Source organism: Culex quinquefasciatus, chromosome 2 (genome assembly GCF_015732765.1).
Source record: "Culex quinquefasciatus strain JHB chromosome 2, VPISU_Cqui_1.0_pri_paternal, whole genome shotgun sequence".
NCBI lineage: Eukaryota > Metazoa > Arthropoda > Insecta > Diptera > Culicidae > Culex > Culex quinquefasciatus.
Window position 1 is genome coordinate 220,788,649 of NC_051862.1, and position 16,905 is coordinate 220,805,553.

General features: G+C 39.2%; 2 protein-coding genes across 2 annotated transcripts; both read left to right on the forward strand.

Annotated features, from left to right (window-relative positions):
• The first annotated feature begins 762 nt into the window (after positions 1-762).
• On the forward strand, positions 763-2,663 carry LOC6035787 (elongator complex protein 3). The gene is made up of 2 exons (XM_038256820.1): positions 763-925; positions 980-2,663. Exons 1-2 carry the CDS (start codon positions 904-906, stop codon positions 2,602-2,604), a joined length of 1,647 nt encoding a protein of 548 aa, XP_038112748.1. The 5' UTR covers positions 763-903; the 3' UTR covers positions 2,605-2,663.
• A 9,472-nt stretch (positions 2,664-12,135) lies between these two features.
• Positions 12,136-14,326, forward strand: LOC6035788 (solute carrier family 17 member 9). The gene is made up of 3 exons (XM_001845860.2): positions 12,136-13,219; positions 13,517-13,733; positions 13,795-14,326. The coding sequence occupies exons 1-3, from the start codon at positions 12,356-12,358 to the stop codon at positions 14,040-14,042; spliced, it is 1,329 nt and encodes a 442-aa protein (XP_001845912.1). The 5' UTR covers positions 12,136-12,355; the 3' UTR covers positions 14,043-14,326.
• Positions 14,327-16,905: the final 2,579 nt, after the last annotated feature.

Consider the following 16,905-nt stretch of genomic DNA (forward strand, 5'->3'; position numbering starts at 1 on the left):
TGTGTAAAGAGGGTGTCAAACTAAAAAGTGACCCCGTTCATTTGACAACAGTTAGTGTCAAACCATCGGGGTTTCAGTGTACACCCTGAATTTCTTATTTAAAATTTTGCGTTCCTTCCGAGCTCCGTATTAAACGCACTTCGTATGCACTTCGGAAGGAATCGGTCAAGAAAAATTTCAAATGGGCAGTAGCGGCAGCGAAAGTAAGCCAGACAGGGTGGATAAAAGTCCAAGAAATAGTTCGGTCTCCTTCGTTCTGCTGTTCGTAAAGCCTTTTCTTGATTTCTAGAGTTTTTTTGAATAGGTCCTATAAACATATGAAACACAATAGCATATATCTAGAGTTTTTTTATTAGGTCTTATAAACATATGAAAGACAATAGTTTAGTCTTACTCTGTGGTTTATTGGTCCTTTTAAAAAAAACTCTAAATTTCTTTTTTTGGGAGGTGCGAGTTGGCCACGGTTAAAAATGAATATTAACAAAATTAAAAGCATTTTGAATTGCATTTTTTAAATCTTTGTAACTAGTTTTAAAATCTTCCGATTTTTTTTAAATAAAATTCAAACTAAAAAAAAAAAATTCTAGAGTTTTTTTTAAAGGACCAATAAACTATTGTCTATCATATGTTTATAGGACCTAATAAAAAAAACTCTAGAATTGTTCTTTGTTTTAAAATAAAATAACAAAAAAGGTTTTATATTTTTCTTATATTTGTGATCATTTTTCGACCTCAAATCCGATTCCCCTGTTTGATCGACAATTATTGATCGATTATTCGAGGCTGTCAAAAGTGATGAAATCCTAAACAAAAACACGCGTGATTCAAAAATTTTGTGAAATTCTTAAGTTATTTCATTAGTTTTCCGTGAATTTGTGCAAAAATCTTAAACAGTTATCGACCATGACGAAGAAGAAACCGCTGGGTTTGTATTCTGCATTATTTTGTTAGGATTAACCGCTAATAATTTCCTTTGCAGGAGCCGGCCTTAGTCGGGACGAGCGAATGTTGATCGTCGTCAGCGAAATCATCCAGGAACTCCTGAAAGCCCACCACGAAGGCAAGGACGTTAACTTGAACCGGCTGAAAACACGGCTAGCCTCCAACTATGGCCTCCCGAGCGCTCCCCGTCTGGTGGACATAATTGCCGCCGTGCCGCACGAAGCGAAACCGATTCTGCTGCCTAAGTTGAAGGCCAAGCCGATCCGGACCGCGAGTGGAATCGCCGTCGTGGCGGTCATGTGCAAGCCGCACCGTTGTCCGCACATCAACATGACGGGCAACATTTGCGTGTACTGTCCGGGCGGGCCGGATTCCGATTTCGAGTACTCGACGCAGAGTTACACCGGTTACGAACCGACGTCGATGCGCGCGATCCGGGCCCGGTACGATCCGTTTCTGCAGACGCGCCACCGGGTGGAACAGCTGAAGCAGCTGGGGCATTCGGTCGATAAGGTTGAGTTTATCGTGATGGGCGGGACGTTTATGTGCCTGCCGGAGGATTATCGGGACTATTTTATTCGGAATTTGCACGACGCGTTGTCGGGACACACGAGCTCGAGCGTGGAGGAGGCGGTTCGGTATTCGGAAAAGTCGCACACCAAGTGCATCGGGATAACGATTGAGACGCGGCCGGATTATTGTTTGAATCGCCACTTGTCGGATTTGTTGGCTTACGGATGTACGCGGCTGGAGATTGGCGTTCAGTCGGTTTACGAGGACGTGGCGCGGGACACGAACCGTGGCCACACGGTGAAGGCGACGTGTGAGAGCTTCCAGATGAGTAAGGACGCCGGATTTAAGGTGGTGTCGCACATGATGCCGGACTTGCCGAATGTGGACATTGAGCGAGATGTTGAGCAGTTTATCGAGTTCTTCGAGAATCCGGACTTTCGCGCCGACGGGTTGAAGATCTATCCGACGTTGGTCATTCGTGGAACTGGGCTGTACGAGCTGTGGAAAACCGGACGGTACAAGAGCTACCCGCCGTCGACGTTGGTGGATTTGGTGGCGAAGATCTTGGCGTTGGTTCCGCCGTGGACACGCGTCTATCGCGTCCAGCGTGACATCCCGATGCCGTTGGTCAGTTCCGGCGTGGAACACGGCAACCTGCGCGAGCTGGCCCTCGCCCGTATGAAGGACCTTGGCGCGGATTGTCGAGACGTGCGAACCCGCGAGGTCGGCATCCAAGAGATCCACAACAAGGTCCGTCCGTACGAAATCGAGCTAATTCGGCGGGATTACGTGGCGAACGGCGGCTGGGAGACGTTCCTCTCGTACGAAGATCCCAAGCAGGACATTTTGGTCGGGTTGCTGCGACTGCGCAAGTGCTCGCCAGCCACGTTCCGGCCCGAGCTGGTGGACAACTGTTCGATCGTGCGAGAGTTGCACGTGTACGGGTCGGTTGTGCCGGTGAACGCGCGCGATCCGACCAAGTTCCAGCATCAGGGCTTTGGGATGCTGCTGATGGAGGAGGCGGAGCGGATTGCGAGGGAGGAGCACGGGAGCAGGAAGCTGGCGGTCATTTCCGGCGTTGGAACGAGGAATTACTATCGGAAGATGGGGTACGAGCTGGATGGGCCGTACATGTCGAAGGAGTTGTAGGAAGGTATGTTGAAACAAGTGTTTATCTTTATTAAACTGTGAATTTTGCTAGCTCACAATTGGGTCTTTTCTCAATAGATCGAAAAAGAAAGCCTTCGATTGTTGACAATGAGTTCGGTTATTACGTTCTGTCTGTATAAAATGTTCTTAAGGGACTATCCATAAACCACGTGGACAACTTAGGGGGTATGGCGTTTGTCCACGGTTCATACAAAAGATTTTTTTGTATGGACAATTGTCCACGAAGGGGGTGAGATTTCCAAAAAGTGTCCACGTGGTTTATGGATGGTCCCTAAGCTTACCGTTTCTAAAACGTTTCCATGTTTCTTTAAAAAAAAAACACGTGGTAAAGTAGATCACCTCCACAAAATGTGTTGTGGGATATTTTTAAAAGTAATTCATGTAAAACTAATGACTTCGGTATCAAAGAGACCATCTACTTACAGGGAGTTGCGTTCGTGAAGTTAACGGTGCGGGTCGCGGTCATCACGCAAGATTTTCGTTGCCGTTTCCGTCTTTGTTGTCCCCCCGATTGTGTTTGTTTTTCTAAACGGGCGGTTTCGCGTTTTTGCTTTTTCGAATATTATTTGGTTTTATCTTTCCACAGCCGGCTGTCTAAGATTGAATCATTTATTCTAAATCAACACCAAATAACCGGGAATAGTCTCATCCGCATCATCCGACTGTTTGCCTTGAGAATTCATAATCCATCACATTATTAAACAAAATTTATTGATTATTGGGTCGCATCATCATCCTCTATGATGAATCCTGGCCATTACCTTTACCCACTAACAAAATCCCAAGTAGAAGTAGTTTTTCCGGCACACGTGGGGGTGTGGATATCGTATAGAACCCACCTTTGGTAGCAACCTGTGCTAACTAACATTCCCGTCCCAATCACCTCGAGATCTACAAACTGACATGGCGGGCGCCGTTGGTGGCCAACGACTGTTACCTATTTGCTCCAGATCTAGTTTTGATGATATTGATATTTTATCTTTTCAGCGCATTCATACAATGCTGTTGATAAGGGAAACACCATTAGATCGTTGAAGCGTATGACCGGTTGTATTGATAGGTTATTACGGTCCTGTTCAGCAACGGAGAAGGACAACCATGGGTGGTCTCTCATGCTCATGCTCAAAGAGACCATCTACTTACAGGTACCGTCAGTGGGGGTGACTATGGGTCAAAAAACGATAGACCTCTCGAAATTTCTTAATAACAAAAACAATTTAAATAACATCGAAAATCTTTTATCGTATAATTGTTCTTAAATAGTTTACTAACATTTTCCCAAAATATGGTGGATTTTGATGAACACTACCTTAAATGCCAATAGTTTGAAAATTGACCCAATCTCACCCCTTAGAGGGGGTGACATTGGGTCAAATGAAACTAAAATGATACTCTAATACAACGATATGGTTTGAAGTGGAGATTTTCAAACATTTGGGTAGTTTTCGAGCAATTCCAACAAAAATATTAGAAAAATGATTTTTCGAGAGGTCATTTTTAGCCAAAAACGTACCCCAACTTTAGACAACTACCAAAATAGCATGAGGAACGTGATTTTTTCAGCAAAGTCATCTTAAGACTACACAACCCCTTTAACAGAATTCAGTTTCATTGAGAATAACTTGGAAAATGGTAAAATCCGTAAAAAATCACTTTGACCCAATCTCACCCCCACTGACGGTAGTCGTAAACCTAAGCTACTCATTACTTATCACTCTTTCTCTCTCTCTCGCGATGGCACCGAACATGGCTAGCTTGGAACGGGATCATGATCGTCAGTCGCTTAGTTCCGGTTTTCCTGGTCCAGGAGATCCCGCAGGCGGTTTCTTTTGGCCACCAGGAACTGCAGTGTCGGCCACATAACTAGCCGCAACTCTTCGTCTCCTTCCTCGAGTACGTCCCGCAAAGCGGCGACATATGCTTCGAGTAAGCGCAGTCCGGTTGCGTTGCTTGGTGGGTTTACTATTAAGATTTCCTGAAAATAAAGTCAAGTTATGTTTTAGTTGGCACACATTTTTTTTTGTCAAAAAATTACTAACAATAAACCATTGGAAATATTATTTAAAACTTAATTAGCTCCGAATAAAAAGAACACACGGTGTTAAAAATGAAATCGATGCTCCACAAAAGGTCCAACTTTTTCTACTTAGGACCTAAACACAGCCAAATACTTTTCCACTTTTTTCGCCTGTGATAACAAACTATAAAGGTTTACACAAACAATGGGTATTCTGCAGTCATGTGCATGAAATAAGCTACAAAATCAGCCGCAATAAATGGCATGTTTTGGTTTAACTGTTCTTGAGAACAAGCCAGCATAAGGTGGAGCTTAGCATAGTAGGTCCAAAACAGGGACATCTACCCTATCTCTCATGAACCTCGAGTCATTCGGGATTTATCCTAAACAAAAAAAAAATTAAATGCAAGTGCAGCCACTCAAGTCGGAATAAAAGTCGGGAATTGTGTCCTAAATTCCGTTTGAATTGCTCATTTAATGACACACACCTAGTGCGTCCATCCCGGGAATTCCTGGGAGAAAATTCCCGGATTTTTTTCCAAAAAATCTCGGGAATTTTTATAATTTGTCCCGGGAAATTCCGAAATTCGAAAAAAAACAAATGTTAGTCTAGAAATTCAAATTATTTTAAAGCATTTGAATGTGTATTCGGCATATATCAACATTAATTTCTAGAGTTTTTTTTTTGAAAAAGTTCTTTAAGCTATTGTGTTTCATATATCTATAGGACCTTTTTCCTAGAAAAGTTTTGATTTGGCTTATTAGGGAAAATAGTTAAAATTTTAATTTGCAGATGTGCAAAATGCCTGGCGCTTTAAATATTTTCTATTCTATTTTATACATTTTTTAAAAGACTGGGTATTATATCTATCAGATATCTATATTAACTTGAAAAAAAATATATTATTAAATTATTTTTCATCAAACACCAGAATCTGGGGAAAATCACAAAAAAAATTACGAATTAAGATTTTTTTTTTAAATTTTAATTGATTTGGTGTCTTCGGCAAAGTTGTAAGTATGGATGAGGACTACACTGAAAAAACATTATACACGGTAAATTTTTTTTTGTGATTTTTAATTTCACTTTTTGTCTCTGAAACTTAATTTGCAAAAAAAAAACACTTATTTTTCTGATATGTTCTAGGAGACATCAAATGCCAACTTTTCAGAAGTTTCCAGAACGGGCAAGACATGTTTGACAGAGTTATATTTTTTTGAATCTGCACTGATTTTTTCAAAAATCGAAATATTGGTCGCAAAATCATCATTTTTCGATGTAATATCGAATTTTCAAACAAAAAGTACTTAAGTGAAATTTTAATAAAGTGCACCGTTTTCAAGTTATAGTCATTTTTAGGTACCGTAAAACGGGGTGACTTTGATAGCCGGGGTGACTTTGATAGGTTTGAGATTTTTCCGCAAAATGAAGAGTACAAATTAAATACGTACGGAATGGTTTGGAACCATACTGATCATGGTAGAGAAGTACTCAAAGTACCTCAAGAAGAACTTTTCATAACATTTTGAAAGGTTTAAAAAGTTAGTTAACTATTATTAAGAAAATATTGATGAAAGGCATGATTTCAAACTTCTCAAAGTGTCATGATTTTCTCAATGAACATGATTTTGAATCGGAAAACGGAATGTATTTTCGGATTCTTTGGACAATTTTCCACTAGGAGAAGGTAAACTCATTTTGTAATTATTAAATAATATGTGTTTTTGAAACATAATTCAAAAAAATCTCCAAATTTATAGGCAATTTAAGTTGAACGAATTTCATATGAAATGTGAAAACTTGTGATTGGTGCTTCGAATTCAGTTTAAAATGTAATATAAATCGATAATTTTATGAACAATATTAGATTTAACGAATTTCAGGCAAAATTCCGACTTTTAGTGATGGTTCATTTAACGTAAAAATGAAGTTTGAACACCTATAATCTGATTTTAACAAGAAAAACTATGACTATCAAAGTCACCCCGGAATTTAAAATGAAAATTTTTAACTATTTTTCTGAACATTATAGAAAAATAACTTTTTCCAGAAATAGTGCATGAACTTTGTGTGGCCTACCCCAGTACATGTTTTAAAAATAATAATCTTGCGAAAAACCTTTCCAGTTGGGAAATATTCCAAAAATAAATTGAAATTCTATCAAAGTCACCCCGGTTTACGGTAACTTTTTTGAAAACAGTCGCAATTATTCATTTTTTGAACATAGTGCCCATGTTTGCCTACTTTTGAAAAATATATTTTTGAAAAGGTGAGAAAATTCTCTATAATTTGCTTTTTTGAACTTTGTTGATACAACCCTTAGTTGCTGAGATAATACCATGCAAAGGTTTAAAAACAGGAAAATTCAAAATGTTTTCTAAAAAAAATGATGTTTTCTAAGTCTCACCCAAAACAATCAGCCATTTTCTAATGTCCGATTTACAATTTTAATTTTTTTTTTTTAATTACAACTAATGGTCCGATTTACAATTTTAAAATATGAAACATTCGTGAATCCGTTCTTTTCGAAAACAATATTTTTATTTTTTTTTTAAATCGAGACTAACATTTCAAAAGAGCCAAACATTCAATATTACGCCATTTTGAAATGTTAGTCTTGGTTTAAAAATTTTAAAATCTTGTTTTCGGAAAGATGAATCATAAAAATATCATTAAACATATCAGAAAAAAAATAAAAATCCCACAAAATCGGAACACTTTTGGTATAATTTGTCAATACACTCAACCCCCGGTGGTTGGTCACTTTTTCGTTTGACACTTTTTTAGTTTGTACCCCGTTGGTTGGTCAAAGTCAAACTAAAAAGTGACGAACTGTCACTTTTTACACGGCGCTCACGAACACTATCAAAACAAACGTTTGGTAGTGTGTGTGAAGTCCGTGTAAAAGGGGTGTCAAACTAAAACGTGACCCCGTTCGTTTGACAACAGTTAGTGTCAAACCATCGGGGTTTGAGTGTAGCATTCCAAATGCAGCTTTTCTGTCGACCATACTTTTTTTGGGACCTTCATTTCGACATTCTCAAGCTATTTCACTAGTAAAAGTAGTACTTTTTGAACAAAAAACTTCATTTCAAGACTATTTTATCCTGAGCAGCAAAACACTGTCTCCAAATTGCCTGTTTCATAATTGTGGGATGTTATTGTGCCTCCCTCAATTGTGGAACGCCTGAATTTAACTGATATTTTCACAAAAAAAGTTTTCAGACCATGGATGAAACATCACTAAGCTTGAGTTTCATTGGTTTCAGTGTGTGAAGTTATTATTTTGTTACAAATATGTACTCCTGGAGAGATCCAAAGTTTGTTTACATCCGTACTAGAGGTGGGCAAAACCGTTCGTTTTTAGGAGCCGCTCATTTTCGTTCGCTCATCAAAAAGAGCCGCTCTTTTTAACGGTTTTTTTGAAAAGGTTTTTTAAAGAATCGTTTGATTTTATAAGTTATTTCACATTGGACTTTTTTTTTTGGAAAACCATAGGTCTTAGTGGTCTCTTTGCCAAGATTTCTACTCGGACCTATACATTCGAGTAATTGAATGGCATCCAAACTTAAATCTAGGATGCTGGGAAATGTTTTTTTAATTCTAAAATTGCGTTTATTTCTGCAAGAATTGAACTGTATTCTGTGAACTTATTTCTACATTCTGATTTAATCGATAAAGTCTATAAACGCTAGAGCTTGATCGGACAAATGGTTTTATTTTTTTCAAAAATCTCTAAACTTTTCAGTAGATTTTTGGTAATATTTTACAAATTATGCAATTTGAAATGCTCAAATTTGTATTCCGGTAATACCTTAATGTACAATCAGTTGTACAATGAAAAGTTTTCTTTCATTTTGTTTAGAAAATCATTTACTTTTGGGATATTTTTTTATAGGCATTGAAATATTTAAAATTGCATTTTCAACTGTCAAAAACCAATTTCATACTACATTTTTGGAAATTTAATAAATTATATTGATAGCATAAATCATGCCATCTTGAAACGGTTCTTTCAAAATACCGAAGTTTAAATTAGAACCGCGGTTCTTTTTTTGTGAGCCACGTGTCTTTTTGAAATTTTCTTTTTTGTCTTACCGTGTTTATCTCGAACTCTGGCTGATTTTCTTGCGGATCATCACCGCCGTGGCTGGGCCTGAAACGAAGGGGGAACAAACTTGATTAAAACTTAAAAATAACATTATTTACTTTGATCATTTTTTCAAGGAACACCATGGCATAACCAAACGTAAAATCATTTTAAAAAAACTGTGCAAATTCTATACTAATTAACACAAAATTTATCAAAATTATTTACATATGAATGCGAGACGTAATATTCACACACACAAAACAAAACATGAAAGTGCCCACAAGCCTTTATGTAAAGCAAACACTAAAGTACACAACATTACATTCATAAATTTACCAGAAGATAAAAAGTCCGCATATGATTGCTGTTTCCCGGGCGAAAGTCATCCCTGCCATTAAAAAAAATTACTGCGTCATACTTTTGAACTTTTGTGACTGACTTCTATCGGAGTTCTTGGAGTTGGTTGCCCATCACAAGAACGGAGTAGAGGTTTATTACATACCGGGCGCTTTTCTTTCCGTGGGTGACCATCTTCCGGCTTGCGTGGGGGCACGTTCTGGGGCAGGTCAAGCCGGGAGTCGGTGTCGATAGAGGTGATTAGAACCAACCAAATCGCTTCGCTGCTGTTTCTGTTGTGATAAGAAGTGCAACAGCTGTAAACATAGCTCGGTGACAGCAAATCGAAACTTCAAAGTGACAGTCGACAGTGACCATATTTACAGAGAAAAGCTGTTTTTCATTACAGACTTTTTGGTTATTATGATGTTTATAAGGTCTTTTTGAGCAACTTTTGTTCTACGAAAAACTTTACTTCTCTTGTTTTATGTTGTTCTTATTCCATGTTTAGTATTTTAATTTGCATTTATTATGTTTAGTTTATGGCTTATTCCACTACTTCCTATCAACACCTATTGTCTTTTTAGTTTTTTCATGTTTTTACAGTCACTTGCTTTCTTATGTTTTCTCATTTTCTACCATATAATGATACAATTTGATTTGTAAAGCATTTGTCTATCATAAAAAGATAAATAATAAGGGCATTCAACAAACATAACTCATACGGTTTGATGGAAAATACGACTGAGAGTGGAACGAGTGGTTTCCTGGATTTGTATACTCTAGTTGTCAGAAGTGCGAACAAAATATCACATTCAGTGACATAATTATCGCATGAACTTTATGATTTCATTTAAACAATTATTATTGCACGAAAAAGTTAAAGCTATCCATAGCTGCGCTCTTTTAATCTTTTGTATTTTTTGAAGAAATATTCTGATCGGTTTAAAGTCTTCGGCAAAGTTGTAGGTATTGATGAGGACTATTCAGAAAAAAAATGCATGGGAAATAAAATTTTGCCAATGCACAGTGGTCCAGAACGCAAAATTAAGTGGATTTTCCAAAAAAAAAGGTGACGTTTTGGAGCTTTGGTGTCTTTAGAAAAGTTGTTGCAAATGGAAAAGGGCAACTTTTGAAAATTTAAATTTTCAGGAATATTTTTGGGATTTTGTTCCTCTTTTAAAAAGTTGTTGGGCTCGCCAATCCAAGCAACTTTGTCCAAGACACCAACATTTTATCTCGCAATCTACGCCTTCTACGACAAAATTTAAAGAAAGCATCTGTGCAAACGTTCAAAAATCAGTTTTTTGAACGAAGCAATTCAGGGTTAAGTTTTAGAGAAAAGTGTTGTTGGGAGCTCTGAAAAACGAACATTTTTATTTTCTGACAAGTCAATTTGAACTTAAGGGTCAAAAGTTACAGCAATTATAAGGTAAAAGAGATGCAAATTTAATGCGGTTCTTATCCAAGTTAAGCGGTATACGCACCTCGGAAGGAACCGGTCAAGAAAAAATCAAATGGGCAACAGCCCCAAGAAATCGCTCCCTCTCCTTTGTTCTGCTGTTCGTAAAGCTGTTTCTTGACCCCTTTCCTTCCGATCTGCATACTAGCCTTTATCTTACTTGAAGTGCGGGTTCTTATTTCCCTTCCCTGCCCCGGTCAAACCAAAAGGGTTAGGTCGATAGCTCAGTCCAGGTGTAGGAGTCGTCTCCCTGGGTCCTGTCTCGGTGGAGTCGCTGGTAGGCAGTTGGACTAACAATCTAAAGGTCGTCAGTTCGAATCCCGGTGTGGATGGAAGCTAAGGTGTAAAAAGAGGTTTGCAATTGCCTCAACAATCAAGCCTTCGGACACCTAGTTTTGAGTAGGAATCTTGCAATCGAGAACGCCAAGGCAATGTGCTGTAGAGCGAATAATTTGATTTGATAGGGCTATATAAACAGATACTGCTGATGGCAGAGATTTTTTTTATTTTCTTTATTTAAAATCATGATTAAACAGACTTTACTGAAGTAACTTTTGCTCGCCAACCTCCCGTGGTCGAGTGGTTACGGGATCCGCCTAACAAGCGGAAGGTCAGAGGTTCAATCCTCGGGTGGCAGCTTTGGAGCTTTGGTCATCCCGCAAAATCAGTACAGGTTTTTCTTTCCCTGCTGTCTGCGCTTTGGAGAAACCTCGAGTTAGTCAAAATGGACTACTCGGCGAAGAGCTCCAATGCCAACTGACGACAGTCGGGTCAATACGAGAGAGCCGAAAAACTGATGACAAAGGGAGAGATCTAAAAATAGCCAACAGGGACCGCTCCAGTCCCCGTCCGTCCTCATCATTTGAAGTTGGACATCAACAGCCTGCGAGCCACAACAATTCTTCAAAAGTTGCTCATTTCTCCTTCGCTAGGTCAACTACAACTACTTAGCTTCGGCTGATCTGTGCACTTCGGAAGATAGTTGACTGGCCAACTAGCCGAAGATGCGCTAACAGATACGATGAGTGTTCGGACTCAAAAAACACGAGAGGAGATTTCTTCCTTTCGCACAACCACGCTTCAACGCACTGCGTTCAGGCGCACTCTACCAGTGTATATGTGCATTGGAAAAAAAGACTGTAAACAGATAGCTTGATTCTTCTCAATAAGATTCGAGCAAAAATTGCAGCCTTAAGAGTATAACAGGGAATCACAAAAGATAGTCGCTAGGACGGTCGAGGTGAACTAATCCCAATATCTGCCCACAAGGCGGACAAATAAAAGAAAAAAAAAAAAACTTTTGCTCATTTTTGCTGGAGAGGTAGCTTATCAGGAGTACTTTCAGAATATGCAATAACCCAGAAAGTGTCAAAATGTACATGATGCCTTTTGAAATGTTGCCGTCGTAATCTGAAATGGTTTTTAATCGTGTTTTTTACCGTTATGCATGAAAATTTCGGGAGCTAAAGCTAAAGGACCATATTGATATATTAGAGTTTACATTTAAATTTCACTTGAAATTGTCGTTATTATCTGTGAGCTCATTTTAACAAATTTTCCGTGCCACCAAAATATACATCTTGACAGATGTTGCTGTCAGCCCGTCATCTGTAGTAAAAAAAGGACAAGAGAAAGCAACTAAAAACATTTTCTGTAGTCGTCGTGGTTTTTTTTTGTGGTGTCTGGTTGGCGTTCTTCGTATATTTAGCAAATAAATATAAAGAAGCTTTGCCAAACCAAAATTTCCGGCGAATTCCCACGATGAAGTCCGCGTTCGTAGTGTAAGTCAACGCCGTGATATCGACAAAGCCGAACAACAAAATGGTCAAACCTACCCCGATGGAGGAAAAGCTGAAGTACTCGCTTCTGCGGGACCTCACCGACAGCCAGAGTATATGGACCCGGAGCGAGAAGCGGACCTGGTTCCTGACGCTGCTGGCCGGGACGTGTATGTTGTACTCGACGCGGACCACGATGCCACTGCTGGTGCCGGCCGTGGCTTCCGAGCGAAAGTGGAGCAAGACTGATTCCGGAACGGTGCTGAGCTCGTTCTTCTGGGGCTACACGTTGACGCAGGTTCTCGGAGGGTATTTGAGCGATAAGTTTGGCGGCCAGAAGGTGATTCTGTTGGCCGCGATCGGCTGGTCCATGTTGACGTTCTGGATGCCGAATATCATCACTTCGTCGTCGTACCTGTCCAGCTATTCGATCCCGTTTATAGTGGCTATTCGGATCTTCAATGGGGCCTGCCAGGGAGTTCATTTCCCCAGCATGATAAGCATCACTAGTCAGAATTTGTGCGCAACGGAGCGGACCAGTTTCTTCAGCATCCTGACGTCCGGCTCGGCCATGGGAACGCTGTTGACGGGCATTCTTGGGTCGTTTATCTTGGACTACTTTGGCTGGCCAACGGTGTTCCGGGTGATTGGTTTTCTCGGTCTGTCGTGGACGCTGCTGCTCCGGTATTACACGATGTCTTCCGACCGGAGTCGGATCATAAACATTTCCCAGCCGAGTCGAATCTGTTCCAAGCTGGGACCGTCGGAGGCCGTTCCGTGGCTGCGGCTGTTTGGCCGAGCTTCGTTCTGGGCCTGTGTGTTGGCCCATGCTTGTGAGATGAATTGCTTCTTTGTGCTGCTGTCGTGGCTGCCGACGTACTTTCACGAGAATTTCCCGCTGGCGAAGGTAGGTTCTTCGTTACCGTCCAGACTCGATTATCCAAAGTCCTCGCCGAAAAATGTGCTTCTTTCAATTACTTTAAACCATCGATTATCAACCTTCGTCAAGGCTGGTACCACCTGTCATGTAAATCAAGTAGGCCGATACTGCCATTGAGGATCACCGAATCACCGCTCACAAGGCTTCTAAGAACATGTAGTCCAAGATGGCGGTGGCGAAACATAGTCCTTCGGATAATCGAGTCTAAACTTAACTGTATTGTCGAAACATCATTGAACTGACTTTTACCCGGTACTGTTCCAGGGCTGGGTCGTCAACATGATCCCCTGGCTGGCCCTGCCTCCGGTGACCTTCTTTGGCAAATCGCTCACCGAGCGACTGATTGCCAAGCAGTGGTCCCTCACCCGGATCCGGAAGCTGGTGCAGAGCATCTGCTTCCTCGGCCAAAACGTGGCCCTCTTCATCATGTGTCACACGCAGGAGTTCAACACGGCCCTCACCTGCATGTCAATTATCATTGGTGAGTCAAACCAGAATCAAACTATATCAAACCAACAACTAATCTAAACTCCAATCCGTAGGCCTGTCGGGATTCCACAACAACGCGGTGACCGTCAACCCGCAGGACCTCGCTCCGAACCACTCGGGCAGTGTGTTCGGCCTGATGAACACGGTCGGGGCGATCCCGGGCTTTCTCGGCGTCTACCTGGCCGGCCACATCCTCGAGCTGACGCAGAGCTGGTCGGCGGTGTTCAGTACGGCCGCCGCCATCAACACGTTCGGCTGGTTCGTGTTCACGATCTTCGGCAGCACCGAGGCGATCGTTTAGGACCGGACCACGATCCACCAATCGACAGAACAGGACACTTTTTGCCGCCCGGTGAAAGTGAGCAATTTAGCGAATTTTTGTTTTTTTCAATCAATTGTATTGTAAGGGTACGATTTAAATCTGTGACTCATTCCTAACCTAGACGAAAACGAACCAAAATGTGTGCTCGCGAGCTCGAAAGAAAGAAAAGTAGAAGCGAGTTTGGGTAAGAATCAATTGTGACGCGAAAGGTTTTTTTTTCTCATTCAAAATAAACCATTCAAGATAAGTGGAAGCTACATAAACTAGATTTTTGTGTGTTTTATCCGAAAATATGTTTTTCTTCTTTTTTTGGAAAAAAATATATTGCTGTCATCCCACAAATTTCGAACATCGACAATTTGAAAACATTCCTTTGTTAATTTGTCAATAAATAAATAAATAAAGTAATTTTCTATTTTCCTTACTATTTTAGGGACTTCTTTTGCTGTTTTACATGTGAAGGTCAACCAAATTTTGAGGCATTGCCTTTAACATGTCTGTTCCATAATAGTGTGATGTTATCGTACCCAAGGGGGTGTGGCTGCCAATCCCCCGCGTTGTCAGACCAAAATCCAGCATAAAGCTGACAGACCAAAACTGTCAGACCAAAGCGGGTTTGGCTGCCAATCCCCCTGTCAGACCAAAGAGCAAAAGATAAACAAACACAAGACACTGATATTGGTGAACACAAATTAGGCAAGAGAATTCTGCAACAAAAATATTTTTTCAACAAAAAATATATTTTGGAGCTAAGAAAAATAGTCTATCGCCTATAAAATGATTCAATTAATCGGCTTCTTATCGAGAACAGATAAATTAAAAAGATTTGTAGCACTTTTTGTTTATTTAAAATTTCAGCCAAATTTTCGGTGTTTACCCAAAGCATCTTGCAATAAGGTATGCGGAATTGTGAATCTTCTTCTTACTTCATCTCCTTGATCGTACCCCCTCAGAAACAACCCGGGCAGACGGTAATAACAAAATTCATGCCGTTTCAATAACAAATTTTGTTAAAATAACAGAAAGTGTTATGGAATCTTAACTTATATCTGTAAGCCCATACATCCAATTGAAATGTGGTCAAAGACCAATTTATGGGAAATTGGACGAGCTTTTCGGTAAAAATATTTTCGAAACTGAAAAATCAAGTCCGTCATATAGAAATTGGCAAAAACCATCAAAAAACCTATTTTTTCAACATTTTTATTTTTAACTCCGCTGTAACTTCACAAGGATTGGACTTAGGAGAATGGTCAATATGGAGACTTTTATGTAAAATTGTCTGGAGAATCGATTCCCGTATTCGGCTTTTGAAAGTTTTGACGTTTAGAGCACTTTTCAAAAAAACAGTTTCAGTAAATGATTTTTGTATTTTTTTAGGTGAGATGCTCCATCCTGCATTTTTCGTGAGTCTTTTTGTAACATCTTAGGCTATTTTCACAAAAATTCTGAGCGAAAAAAAAAATCGTGGGCTCACCTTCAAATTTGACTTTGAAACTTAAAAATCAAAAAATCTCACAAAAGTGGAGTGTTTTTTTCTTTCAGTGTATTTTTTTCGGAAAGTCCGTCAAATTTCCTACAAGTTTGTCTTTGACCACTTTTTTATAAGATGCAACGGCTTCGAGATACAGTAATTTTTAAATTGCAAAATACAAAAATATTTAAATACCTTACGCCCTCCTAAAATGTCATTATCGAGTGTTACTGGCTCCATATACACAAACATGGCTTATATATGCCTAGGATAACATGTCTACAAAGTTTCATTGAAATCGGAGAGGGTCGGGTACAACCGATTCCCTAATTGACATGGAATTGCTCAATAACAATCCAATAACAAAAAAATCATAACGACGAATAACAAATCATGTTATAAATAACATAAATTGTTATTGGCCTAGTATTTTCAAATAACAAAAAATGTTATTCCCAAGTTATTTCCGTCTGCTCTGGAAAATTCCTCAGTTTAACTGATAGGTCCCAAAATTCACTAGTTTACACGTTTTTTACATCTTCAAGAAAGTTTAACAAAAAATCTGAGTCGTTTTTCTGTAAAACTAAAATAACATTGTTGAATTAATTATTGGTTAGATGAATCGAAAACCCACGTGAAAAGCTTTCAAATGGAGAATAGAGCAAAAACAATTCTATGACTTTTTGTACAGTAATTTTTATCAGGTAAAAAATACATTAATTTTAAATATGAGATACTCAAAAAATTAAATTATACCACAATATCCTTAACAACTTCTTACAAAATTCTTTGTCATACAGGTCATGTTTGTAACTGAATCTTCACAGTAAGAAAAATCGAGCCGACTTGACCAAGCAGTTAAATAAACAAACAAACTTTTTAGCACACTCAGCAAACGTCAACTGAGTACAAACTTGCTGCCGAATCATTTTATGGATCTCTTGAGGAAGAATCACTTGACGGAAATTGGTTCAACAACCGATTTGAAGGAACGTTTTCATCATAAAAGTAATTAAAAATTGTTAAAAGTTGGACCTTAACTCTCAGACTCAAGAAAACGAACCCCTTTAAAACTAAAATTTCTCACAATTTTCTTTTATTGACTTTGTGTTGATTTAGGACTGATAGTTGCTGAAATATAGCCTTCTAAAGTTTGAATTTTGTGAAAAGTTAGATTTCTCAGTGTCATCTAAAAAGCCCAAATTTTTCAACACCTCGCAAATTTTTGGATTGATTTCCAAAGTTAAAAATGAAACTTTTGTGAAAATGACTGTCGCTCTCGACAAAGTGTACTTTGAATCATGCAAAACTAGCGCAACATTTTAAAATGTTCAACATGTTTGTTTTTTTAACAATTTCATTATGCAT